The 13,012-nt window shown below is 42.0% G+C and overlaps 1 protein-coding gene across 4 annotated transcripts in view; it reads right to left on the bottom strand.

The window, feature by feature from the left end:
- Positions 1 to 13,012, bottom strand: part of ATP10D (ATPase phospholipid transporting 10D (putative)) — a 118,655-nt gene that overhangs the window by 18,326 nt on the left and 87,317 nt on the right. For all 4 annotated transcript variants that reach the window (XM_036892582.2, XM_036892584.2, XM_036892583.2 and 1 more), the window contains 7 exons: positions 12,378 to 12,987; positions 11,637 to 11,743; positions 9,304 to 9,430; positions 7,551 to 7,735; positions 4,173 to 4,482; positions 1,591 to 1,667; positions 476 to 601 (listed from right to left, as the gene is read on the bottom strand). In XM_036892582.2, coding sequence (XP_036748477.2) covers positions 476 to 601; positions 1,591 to 1,667; positions 4,173 to 4,482; positions 7,551 to 7,735; positions 9,304 to 9,430; positions 11,637 to 11,743; positions 12,378 to 12,987 — 1,542 coding nt within the window. The remainder of the gene's footprint in view (positions 1 to 475; positions 602 to 1,590; positions 1,668 to 4,172; positions 4,483 to 7,550; positions 7,736 to 9,303; positions 9,431 to 11,636; positions 11,744 to 12,377; positions 12,988 to 13,012) is intronic.

The following is a 13,012-nucleotide window of genomic DNA, read 5'->3' as shown; positions in this document are numbered from 1 at the left end:
AGCTACAGGCTTAGGTGTTATATTGGGTTTTCATCTGTATCTGTATCTGTGTCTGTGTTTTCAGTACATCACATGGGACACTGATTTGAGGACAGAAGATAATTTTCAGTAACTCCTAGAAAATGGAAGCAAACCTTTTCATTCTCTACCGACAGATAGCATTAAACATTGCATAATTCTGCTTGTCACCACCTATTTATGGAAGGTCAAAAATTGGATTTTTAAATAAACCAGACAGGACTTCACTGAATTTAAATGCATAGGGAATAGAAAATGCCAGCAGATGGACGAGTCTAGCAATTTGCTGTCAGCAGCTGAAACACAGCACATTCCTAGATTATTTCTGGTAAGGTAGCAGGAATGCTCCTGGCTGCTCCTCAAACGTCAACAAGCTCAGTAGCTTAGTGTAGGGTACTTTCCTCTTCATCCCTTTCACAAGCAGGATTGGATGGACAAATTCGCTGGAGCTACATACCACATTCTTGTAGAAAAAATAGAGAATCATGTTGGAAAGCCGTGTGTAACACCAGTGCCCATGGACAAGAAGGAGCTTGCTGAGATGTTTAAACTGAGAAACAGCAAAGTCGCTGGCCATCACAGCCTGCGGAGGCAATGGGGAGAGAAGGTCACTGTGAGCGATCGGACAGACACAGCAAGGCAGCCTGGCCATCAGCAGACCAGATTAATTATTTCAACCTTACACCTGTTCTTTCAACCTTATGTGCAGACCAAAAAAAAACTCTCAAACAAATAAAAGCCCATGAACAAAGCCTGAATGGGCTGCCTGGAATCACAACTCAGCTTTTCAACAGGGTCACAGGAAACACGACTTCTCTGGTTACCACTGTGATGTAATTTCAGCAAATATACCTTCCCTAGAGAGCAGCTCCCTGAAGATTACAATGTTCATTCGCTACCCTTCAATGAGGAGAATATTCAAAATATTGCTGGAATCACTTTTTGTAACTTAATATGTCAAGCAAAGAGGTATTTGAATTTCTTATCTTTCTTAGAGATATTATAATAATATACATTTCCTCAGAAGCCCTAAGCCTCACATTCTACTTTCCTCTGACAGTATTTGCTCCATATACGAAAAGCAGACTTTTGGACGAGCTTCTACCTGAATTTTCTGTCTAAAACTCTATCCAACACACACACACACACACACACACACACACACATGTCTGTACACCCCCACTCTCCCAGCTGAAACAGGACCCTCCTGCCTCCTTCATTCCCTCTCTCTCTTTAGGACCTTCAGGTCTTTTATTCAAACCCTCAGTACTTTTCATCAGTGTCAAAAGTCACATAGTTGTTGCAGGGCTAACAATACATATTTACATGATCTAGACAGGCTACATTTTTTTAATTGAACAAGTGAACCACACAGTTAAAAATACCTATCCAGGAAAATACACTATTACTCACCCAGTAAAGAATGAATGCATGCATGGATAAATTTCCTGCCTCCCACTCCTGAGCTAACCACACAGAGCCTCATGCTACCACCGAGATTTCTGCCTGGAGAACACTGCATTTGATGGGTAGGTCAAGTCTGTGATGTCTGGGTGCACAGCATCCACTCACCTGCATGCCTTCTTGACCTGAGATCCCTATCCCAACGTCTGCCACTTGTATCATGCTGACGTCATTGGCACCATCACCTTCGTGAGGCAGAAAAGGTGAGAAGCACATTAGGACTGGAGAAAACATGCAAACTTTGCGAATCTATGGCAGCCACTCAAGCAAACACACAAATGTCCTTCAAAGTTTATCCCATGTCTCCAAGTTACACGGCAGCTACTTAAGCAGAAATTAAATGTGGCATCTGTCCCACCGCCATCAGGTAGAATTCCAAACTTAGCACTGCCTTAGAATCCTTCATGCCATGGCACCTGCCTGGGCTGCTCTCCCTTTGCTCCATGCTGCTTGCTCTAGTTTCAGTTTTCCAGATACACCTGCTCCCTCCAGCATGGCGCATGCTGCTCCTCTATTCTTTTAACACTGTCCTCATCATCCCCACCCCACTTGGCTCTATTTCAATTGCTCTTGCTCTCAGCTTAGATGTCACTTCCTCTGGGAAACCCTCTCCATATTCTCTTTAGATCAGATGCCCCTTCCTTCGGCTCCAGCACCACACTGTGTGTCTCCATCATACCTGTCACATGGGATTGTGGTTGCTAGCAATTTCTTGGTTTCCCCAACACAAGGGGAGCTTCTTAAGAGGAGGTATTCCCTTCTTGTTGGTAATGAACAGTTGTTCCCAGCTGCCTACCAACCATCCACTTGTTTTCTAGTATTAATACCTGATCTTCCTCAGGAGCTCTGAGTCCAGGTGGTTTGTTATGATGAACCCAAACTCCCAGATTCTGGATGGGCACATGAACGAGGCCTGGACAGTCAGCACTGTTTCCTGGCCTCAGTGACTGGTTCAGTGATAGGCACATGACTCGACCCAACTGATATAACTGCATCTGGATCGGAGCTTGGACAATTCATTCATTTCAGTAAGATAGTTGGCCCAAATTCCCCCTGATCCTGACACTTTATACTCTAATGACATGCTATGTTTTCACTCAGGTTGTTAATTGGATAGTATATAAACCTGGGAATTTTCGGTGGCTATATCAGCCCCCTTAGGGGAGAAGATACCTGGGACTGAAAACAATCCAGGTGCAAAACAGACTGAGTCCTCATCTTGCTACCCTTTAAGTATTACAGTGTTTCAGAACTTAATCTTACATTGCTTCTCTTACATTGCTTCTCTTTTCCATTTATACTCATTTTTTGGTGATCTCATCTAATACCAAGGCTTTAACTACCACTAGACCTATGGTTCCCAAATTCATATCTCCAGCCAATTCCTAACCACTAAATTCCAGACTTCATATCCAAATTGCCAACCCGATATCACTGCATAGATATCTAATGGACTTTTCAAATATAATTATGTGTAAGACCTAACTCCCAATTCCCCCGACTCCATCTCAGTAAATGGCAGCTCCATCCTCTCTGTTCTCAGAAACAAAAACATGTCCCCCTTAACTCCTGTCAGTAACATAGCAAATGTCCTTAGCTCTTCCTTCAAGCCATGTCTGTTATCTGACCACATCCCTCCACCTTCTCTGCTCCCAGCTGGGCTCAAACTACTATTACATCTTCTTGCCTGAATTATTTCAACAGCCTCTCAACTGATCTCCTTCCTTATGTCCTTGTACCCAACAGTTACTCTAAACTGCAGCCAATGTGATCCTTTTAGACATGAGGCGGATCATGCACTTCCTTTGCTCAAAGTCCTCCAATGGTTTCCTATCACTTCAGATAAAAGCCAAAACCTTATTATGGCCTCCAAAACCCAACCTGGTTGGGCTGCCATCTCTCTGCCCTTCACCATCCTGCAGAAAACTCTTCCCTCACTCCATCTGCTTTGGCCTCAAACATACCCAGCATAGTCTATGGCCTTCACTTCCATTGGTTCTTGGCCCTCTTATCATTTCCTTCAAGTTTCTGCTCATAAGCATCCTTATTGGTGAGACATTTGAAGAATGTATTTCAAATAGCAGCCCTCTTTCCCTCCCCCAATGCTCTCCATCTCCCTAACTCCGCTTTATTTTTTCAATAGCATTTGTCACTATCTGATATATATTTATGCCTTTTTGGTTTTGTGATTTTACTGTATGCTCTCCTACTCAATGTAAGCTCCTTAAGAAAAGGTACTCTGTCAGTTTTATATACTCACATATTTCTATAGTCTAGAAAAATGCCTGGTACATAGAAGACATGCAATACATATTTTTTGAATGAACAAATAAGTGAATTGTTCATCTTCCTGAATATAACTTTCCTAAAGGCAGAATTTTTCAGTTCTATCAGTACACTACCCTTCTTAACCCAGTTGATTTGGAGAGCTGATGTTACCCAGAGTCCCATTACATTGTTTTCCAAGTCACATCTCTACCATGTGGGTCAGGGTTAAATAGATGATAGAGGGAAAGGGGGAGGCGCTGAGGGTGGGAGAGAAGAAAAAGGAGGATTAGGGGAGGGAAAGTGGGGTAGGACAAGGATAGACAGACTGAGAAGTAAAGAGAAGTACAGAAGGAAGGTCAGACAGAAGGATCAGCCTCTGGTGTGGCAAGAATGAATGCAGGGCTACGTTGCATCCCACTCACCGATGGCCAGGGTCATCACTCGGAGGTGGTTGCGTACCAGTTTCACCACCTCACTCTTCTGCAGGGGCGTGGCTCGGCAGCAGACCACAGCTTGACAGCAAGCAGTCAGCTCCAGGAACTGCCTCTGCAGATTCTCCTGTAGGGCAAACTCCAGGGTCTTCCCAGTGATAATGAGTCCAGCCCGCAGCCCTGGGTCCTGGGCAGCAGGAGGCTGGTGTAAGTCCTCACTTAATGATGCTTGCTTGGCAGAGACTGGATTCTTCTTCTGAAGTTCTTTCAAAATTGTGCCCATTAGCATCTCACAGGCATCCTTGAAACAAGAGGCAAAGGCAGTTAGCCTTGGGGTTCCCTTGCTGGCCATATCCAGCTCAATTTATCTTTGTCACTCTTTAGTAATTGCTGTATCAAGGCAACTCAAGCTAGGGAATGACTGGCTATTCTCACAGCTCTCCCGCAGGCACTTCCGTGTGTGCATGGGAATCAGCCAAAAGCATGGAGGATATCTCCCTCCCAGCTACAATCAAGAAACAGTCATAGAATTTCTTTTTGTGCACTCATCTCAAGAGCCCTTTGGTCTTACTCTGCTGTTTCCTACTTGCTTGACTTGGCAAATTACATAACTCTGAACATCAACTTTCTCATCTGAAAAATACAAATATCAACATCATAATATTTTTGTGAGGAACAAGTGAAATAATATATGAAAAGTTTCTAGTATAATGCATGACACACAGAATGTGAGAAGGTAACTATTATTTTCATTTTCTTTTCGATTCAACACATTCCTTCATTTCACATTTTTGTGCTTTTTGGTGACTTCACTGTTTGAGATGGCCTAGTGCTGAAGTGCCTCTGTCCAGTGGCTCCATCCTCAAGAAGGCTGGGATATGCCCTATGGAGCAAGTATGCGTCTAACATATGCTTCCTTCAGGCATGTGTTACAGTACAGTCGGTCGTGAGTTCAGTGTCAATGAAATCAATAAATATATTAATAAGGTGTCTTTAAACATAAACACACATGAAATGGGGTTAGGTATTGACTGGTTGTGAAAAATGTGCCAACCAGAAGCTGACAGGAACCTAATCCTGTATTTCCCCCAAGGGTAACGGCTCAGTACTCACTAATTCAATGTTTGTGGCAATTTTATAGAACTTCATGAATAACAGCAATCTACTGTATTTAGATATAGATATAAATATGTATAGTTTATCTAACACGTAATATAATACAAAAAGCATGCTTGACAAGTAGTCAGCTGTGGGTACTTAGACAAATCACAACCTTTTGGAATCTTAGGCTATAAAACGGGGATAATTTTATCTGCTCTGTCTACTTGCTATAATTGTCAGATGACATCAAGTATGAAAAAGCCTTTTATAGATTTAATAAACATGAAAATAAAGAGTTACCATTTCAGGAGATAATTTTAAATGAAATTATGAAAATAAAACTTAAAAAAATTAAATGATAAATCTTGGAAGGCCTTTATATATCACTGTGCAGCAAATAATCCAGGATATGATTATATTAAAACAAAAAAAGAAACAAGCTTTTTATGAGAATGGAGACTGTGTCAGTTTTGTAAGTGGCTGCATTTACTATAGCCCAACTTGTAAATTTAGGAATAAAAGCTGATGTGATTTGTAAAGTTAAGGTACTGCCATATGGAAGTAACCAGATATTCATTGCCACGTGGCCCACTGAGAATTTTACAGGAACAATTCCTTCACTAAATGACAAATTGGGCTCCAAGATCTTCAATTCCTTTTTTTTAACTCTTAGCATCTCCTGAGGAAGGGAGAGTGAAAAAAATAAATAAATACAGTGGTTGATTCCCTAGTATGTGCCTGGCATTTTATATGCATAGAACTAAATTATGTTCACTGTGTTCTGTTTAGTTACTTGGAAAACTCACACAGGTGGAATAGCTTCTTCATAACAAAAAAAAATTTACCATTTACACTTAGAAAAGTCCATAGTGAATACCTCTTCAATTTGTAGTTTTAAATGTCTTTTACCACAGATTGTATATTTATAAGTAAACCCCGCAAGCCTAATTACCTTACTGCTCACAAAAATGTCAAAGTCTAAATCAAACACCAATAATTCACTTTTCCTTATTAGTATTTGTTGAACGCCCTTTCACCTGCCAGGCAAATTAAACAAATTATTTTCTCATTTAATGCCCACAACAACCCTATGCAGTAGTCATTATTCTCACATTACAGGTAGAGAAAAAGGCTCAAGAGGGTAACTCCCCAAGGCCTCATATCTGGTCCCTGGCAGGCCAAGCATGTGAACCTGGGTCTTTACCACCCTTAGGACACATGCACCTGAGTGATCAAGATGACTAGGCATTTTCTCTGCAGCCTCCTCCACCCCCTGCAGGTACTGGGAGGGGGCACAGGTCCCCAGGTCGCTGCCAGCTGCCAAGGAGAACCTGCTCTGTGTTCAAATAAGGAAAACTCTCTTTCCTCAAAATGTATGATCCAGTTGGGTATTGCCTGAGGCTGACCGTGAAAATACGGCAAACCAACCATCGCAGACTGTGACAGAGGCCCAAGGTACAGTCCAGATGAGAAGCTCCAGAGGATTCTGCAAGGCAGGTTGCTTGACAGAATGGATCTCACCCATTAGGTTTCATTACTGAGAAAGGAGGGAGGAAGGTTTTTTAAGCTAAACAACATGAAACAAATCTTAGAGAGTATCACTATATCAGGAAATTAAAAATATATATATAAAATGCCTGTTTAACAGATAAGAATGTTCGTGTTAGATTAGTGGGATAGAGGTGGGTGGGAGGACAGGAAAAAGTAGTCAGGTTCCAAGCCTCTTAAATTCTTTCTCTTTAAAAAAAATCTTTTTCTCCTTCTCTTAAACAGGTTTTCAAAATTTTAATATTATCAGGGGCACTATCTAAGAATTACCACTAGAGGGCATGATAATCCTGAGTCTATTTTTAGAATTAGCCTAAAAATACTAATTTATTCGCCTGATTCTGATAGAAATCATCACTTTCCCTCAGTTTGAAAGGGAGATATATTCCTGTCTCAGAACTTATATATTTTGTCTCTATGGGCTAAATCTTGTCAAATCCCTGGTAATCCAATGTGGAGGGAAGAAAAGCAAATAAAAAGAAAGGGCAATTTTCTTTTAATGTCTTTATTCAGCAATGATTCCTCTGAATCATTATGTTTTATCAAACCTTTAGAAGAACTATGGTACCCTCCCAAGGACAACCCAGATTGCTGGGTAAAAGAGATAATTATCAAGAAGCTAACAGTCATTCACTTTTCTTTCTCCTTACATTTATGAAATTGCAAATGTTCCAGCAGCTTTGCAAAAAACAAAAAGAGGTTTAATGTCACTATACATACTTTACTTTGGGTATTGAGGATAAAGAGCTTGTCCTCTGGCGCCAACAGTTTGCATGCATAAGCTATGTTGACAGCGGTCTCCTGCTTGTCCCCTGTCAGCATCCAGATCTTGATGCCAGCTTCGTGAAGGGCTTCTATAGACTCAGGGACTCCCTCCTGCAGACGATCCTCGATGCCAGTAGCACCTATAAAATAACCAAAGTGCAACAGGGCTTGTGAGAAACCAAAGCCAGCTGAAGCTCACCTAGGCTATAATTGAACCATGTCAACCCAATCCTGAGCTACACAAACTGTTCCAGTAGCTTCCAGGGATTCGAAGAAAGTGTGAAGACTCAAAAAAAATCACATACAAAGTAATATTTTGGGAAGGAAGTCTTAGGAATCAATGAGTTTAGCAAGTTTATTTGTTGTCTTTTTGGCTAGCTTTCTTTTCCATAAATTGAGGGGGTTTGTTTCAGTTACTTATGTAACCTGGCTCTCCAATTCTGTAATTCTATGATAGTCTCAAGGGTAAAGTATGTTCTAGCCAGTAAGACTTAATATCAATTTTCAGTGCTTTCATAAGTCCATAATCCCTTTCCAAAAATAACTGAGGTTAGATAAGCTTTGGAATTCAAGTTTTGCAGATTTAAAAAAGGTAATATATATTTTGTAATATCTGGTAATCAATCATATTAATTTTTCTGCAGCAAAACTTACAAATGTTCACACTATTTAGAATAACAAAGGCATAAACAGTCTTACCAAATCAGGCCTGATTTGATTGCCAAATGAGTTTTGGCACTAACGACACAAAGCAGCTTTGAGTTTGGAACTTCAGAGAAGGAAGTGTGGGCCCACACTACTCACGGTAAGGGAAATGACTTAGGAGTAGGCATTGGTACTCTATGGGGTAGATACTAACTGAAACTATGGATTTTCTCCAAATCAGAACAATGGAACTCAGAGGCTGGTCTCTTTGTGTGTTAGAAGCTAGATCTCCAGACTCTGAGGCAGTGGTTCTCAAACTTGGCTGCCTCTCAGAGTTCCTTGGGGAGCTTTTAAAAATTCAAATGCTCAGACCACACATCCGACCAAATGAATCAGGATCCCTGGGAACAGGATGCAGGCACCAGTATTTCGCAAAACATTCCAGATTATGTTAAGATGCAGTTCAATCTGAAATAAGAAATGCTAGTTGTACAACCTTTAGTGGAAATCAGGAAGTAGGAGAAGAGAGGGAAATAAATTTCATTAGTCCAGTTACAGGTGCAGAATAAAGAACATGGGCCCTGGCACTGGGTAGACCTGAGTTTCTTCCTAGCTCTGTCAGTTACTAGCATGAGACTTTGAAAGTCATTAACTGTTTGGTGCTCCCAGTTTCCTCTAAATAAGACAGAGAACTTTTTATGCAGATTCAAAAGGACAAAATACATATGAAGCACCTTATCCAGTGCCTGACAAGAAGCTTTAGCTTTCTTCTCTTGAACCAGGATATTTATTTGACTTCGTAACTTTACATTAAGTGTTGGGGTTTTAAGTGATCTTGAGGATGACCACCCTGATCCCACCATGAAATCTAGTTCATTGCAGTGGAAAACAGAATGGCAAGAATTGGAAACTGGGTAGCCATCAGACTGGAGAGGATGGGGAGAACCACGAACATCTATTAGATCAAAGTCAAAGAAAAAGGCATTGGTGAATGACTGATTTGTAGAGACATTCAGTGTTTTTCAAAATTCTCCATTCAGACAATACAATGTAGTCTACTTACCAAGTAAGGTTAGTTTGTTCTCCAACCTCATGGCAGATTCAAGAAGTAATTCTTCCCTGTTGTCAATGCTGGTTTCAGCTAAAAAATGATTCCTTAGCCACTCTGTATATTCAGTGTCACTCATGACCTATGGAGGGGAAAGAGCCATGAGGCAGGCCTATGATCCTGCAGGATTGTGCCAGGATGGACCCCTATCAATGACCAAGCCATCCAATTGTTTTAGGTATTCCCCTCCCTGGGCACACCTATGCCAGGTCGTCCTTATCCGTAAGCCACATGGTCACAAGCTCCCCAAACTCTCTATTAGACTAGTGTAACACTGGTGATGGATGGACCCTATGGCTCAGTATCTCTTAGAAATTTTAGGCACTGTGTGTAACAAAAATGGGTCAATTTATTTAATTAAACCAAGGAGTATGCCACTGGGAAAGGTCTCCATTTGGTAGTTAAATGTAATGGTGCAGTTGAGAAAGAGGTGTCAGTATTATTCAGTTTGAGGTATTATGTAGCCAACAGCACATCTGATATCTTTTGATGGTTTGTTTGCGGGTTAGTTACTCTTAAAGGGAAAGAGAGGGGAGCCATAAGGGCGAAGCAGGGAAGTGCTGCTCCAGATAAAATAAGTGGGATTCCTGCAGAGGGAACCAATTACCCATTTTTCCTTTATATTCAAGTTACCATAGAGGGAAAAATCTACATTTCAGTTCTTACAAAGCAACATGGAGTGAGGCAACTTCTCTATCTACTTATTCTTGCCCACAAACAAGGTAGTTTGATATGGGGGAAATGTGACACCTATCTGGCTACATTTTCATCAAAGGCTGGATCACTCCACTGAAAGGCAGAAGCTTCTGTCTTGCTTTGGCCTTGAGATCTACATTCTTACAACTGTGTGTGAGGCTGGCTTATGATTCTTCACACAGCTGGTTGATAAAGTGCCCTAGACTCTACAATGGATGCCACTCTCGCTGAGACAGCTACCAACAACTAGAATTTGGGTAAGAAATGAGAGATCCCTACTTTGGTCTGAGGTTCTAGCCATAGAGTCCAATTGAGGTTTCCAAGAACCCTATAGTTTAGGAATCATATGTATCAGCACTTTAAAGTATATGTATCTGCTTGACATTTCTACTAGCTAGAGCTCAGAAGAAGGAGGGAAAATTGATACTCTGTCTTCTAACACAGCAAAAATTAACTTCAGGACAAGGGAGGGAGAAAAAGCAAGCAGGGGTTGGGGTAGACATGGAGAAGAGGAAGGAGGCAGCTCCCCTGGTTCTCCGCGAGTAGTTCCCCTATGCAGGCTGGTTACGTTTCTTGACCTCCCGTGTTCATCAAAGTCTCTGCTATGCTTTACAGCTAACTCCCTTCTCTCCCCAATGAGCACATCCTTCTCTTGAACTAGCCCTTACTAGACTCTGTGTCTACTCTAAGCAGACATCTTTCATCTTCTGCCCTCTGTTCTACTCTGAAATACAATGGGTAGTCGAGTTCTCACTGAAGGAAGTTTTCACTGGAAGCACGCTGTCCAGGTATGCAGTTGGGTATAAGTGGTTATAGGGATGGGACCAGGGTAGTTGGCTTATCCAGAGGGAGGGCACTACAAGGTGCTTGCATAGCCTCACTGCAGCTGAGCAGCTTGACGTGGTCAATATCCAAGTCACACCCCACGAGCCAAATGACTCAAAAACTTAACCAATTCACTCTTAAAGGGCTCTATCTCTGTATCTCCCATGACACGTGGGGCAGTTCTGGTAAGAATGCCCCTCAAATAACTTCTCAGAACTCTGCCCTTTCTTACTACTTAAATTTTTATTTGGAAAAGATACACTACATCCCACAGTTATTCTCAATAGAGAATCAATCAATACTGAGGTAGTATTTAGTAAATTTAACTGGATTTGCAGATAAAGACTTATGAATATGTAAGGAAAAAATCAACTAGAATTTATAAGGGAAAAATTAAGGCCAGTCTCTGGTCTCATTCTTTCCAAAGCACATTTTAATGCTTTAAGTCAGAGGAGTGTTGTTTACAAAGCACTCAGGGGAAAGAAAGTAGGTGGGAGGGATTTTTATTCCCAGCCAAACTGTATTCAACATACTAAAGCCCTCACAGACAGATGAAAACATCTGAGAACTCAGAGATTATAACTTTTAGGCACACATCTGGCAAAATGCTTTGAGAACCAGCATATGGAATAAAGAAGCTGTGAAGAGACCCCATGATCCAAGGACTCCCCAATACCTGGATCAGGGTTTGATACATGCCAGTTTCCACTAAGCAGTGGCCACATGAGAGGAAGACTAGAGATGACAGGAGTGCTAAGTGGCCTCACCCTCTTTGCTATGCACAGAGTGCGCAGGCCGCGCTCGGCATACTCGTCCAGGTGCTTCTGGGTTCTCCCCCTTATCATCATCTCCTGGTTTCCCAGACTTGCTCCATCTGAAATAATTAACAAAACACAAGTATTCCCACCAGACTGCCCAATTATCGGCATATTTTTAAAAAGAATGATAGCTTCACTCACAGCAAACAAAAGGCCTTGCAGTTTTGAATCTCAAATGTGCACTTATAAAAGGGACCCCCAGAATAAACCTTTCCTTTGTACCTTTCTGTCTGGGGAGCAGAATACCAAGAACTTAACACAAACACTGTTCCCACACCATCGAGAACAGCAGGAACAGTAACTATAATGTCAGCTGCCTGCCCTTCACTGCATACTTCTTACCATTTGCTAAGCACTGGGCAAGGTCTACATGGTTTGCATATCATGTTATTAAGCCTCTCAGGAACTTATAAAAGAGGCACTATAATCCCTATTTATTGATGACTTAGGCACAGAATAGTTAAGTAACTTTATCAAGACATAGCAAATGACAGAGGCCAGATTTGAACCCAAGTTGTGCAGCTCCAAAACTAATGTGCTTTCTCACCAAATCCTAGGAAGCTTCTCCTACTTCACCAAGTGTGACTGACCCCCAAATAATCACTTGTTTGCTCTTATAAAGCCCTTGAGAGCGGCCTTTTAGTCTCTGGGGCCTTCACATCACTACCCTCTGTGTCTGAGTGAACCCACCTGGGGAAGCCACGGAGAGCAGCTCCATGATCACAGAATCAGCCCCCTTTGTATACACCACAACTTGGTTGGAAAGGGGGTGCCGCACCACAACAGACATTCTTTTTCTTACTGAGTCAAAGGGCAGGATATGTAGGAGTTGAAATGTTAATGGTCCCAAAGCAGCAAAGTCCACAATGACCTGCTCCGGTGTCCGGGACTGCAAAGTGCACCGGTAAGCCCTGGCGGCATACACTAGGGCTGCTTCGTCTGGGCTCTCGGCCTCGTAACACAGGTTGGAGGCTAAGGGCTGTCCAGGGAGGGATTCCGCCTTGCCATTTGTGACACTTGCATCACTAGTTTGTATCTCCACCTCTGTAGGGCAAGCTGAGTTACTAGAGGCCTGGGGGCTCGCTCTCATCTGGGAGGCCTCTTCCTCCACAGGTGAAACAGGTTTCACTCGACTGAAGAGAGAGAGTCTGCTCACAAAGGGGTTTGGGACCCCAGAAGATGGCTCCTTCCCACTGGCAAGAGACGGTGAGCTTGATCTTCGCACAGACAATCTCTGGAAGAGGTTTTTAATCTCTTCCAAGGACTTAATGGGCATTCCACTTAGTGAAGAGAGTCCAATCTAAGAAAGATAATTTGGGAAGATC

Source organism: Manis pentadactyla, chromosome 5, assembly GCF_030020395.1.
Source record: "Manis pentadactyla isolate mManPen7 chromosome 5, mManPen7.hap1, whole genome shotgun sequence".
Taxonomy (NCBI): domain Eukaryota; kingdom Metazoa; phylum Chordata; class Mammalia; order Pholidota; family Manidae; genus Manis; species Manis pentadactyla.
This window is presented reverse-complemented; position numbering and strand designations above follow the sequence as displayed.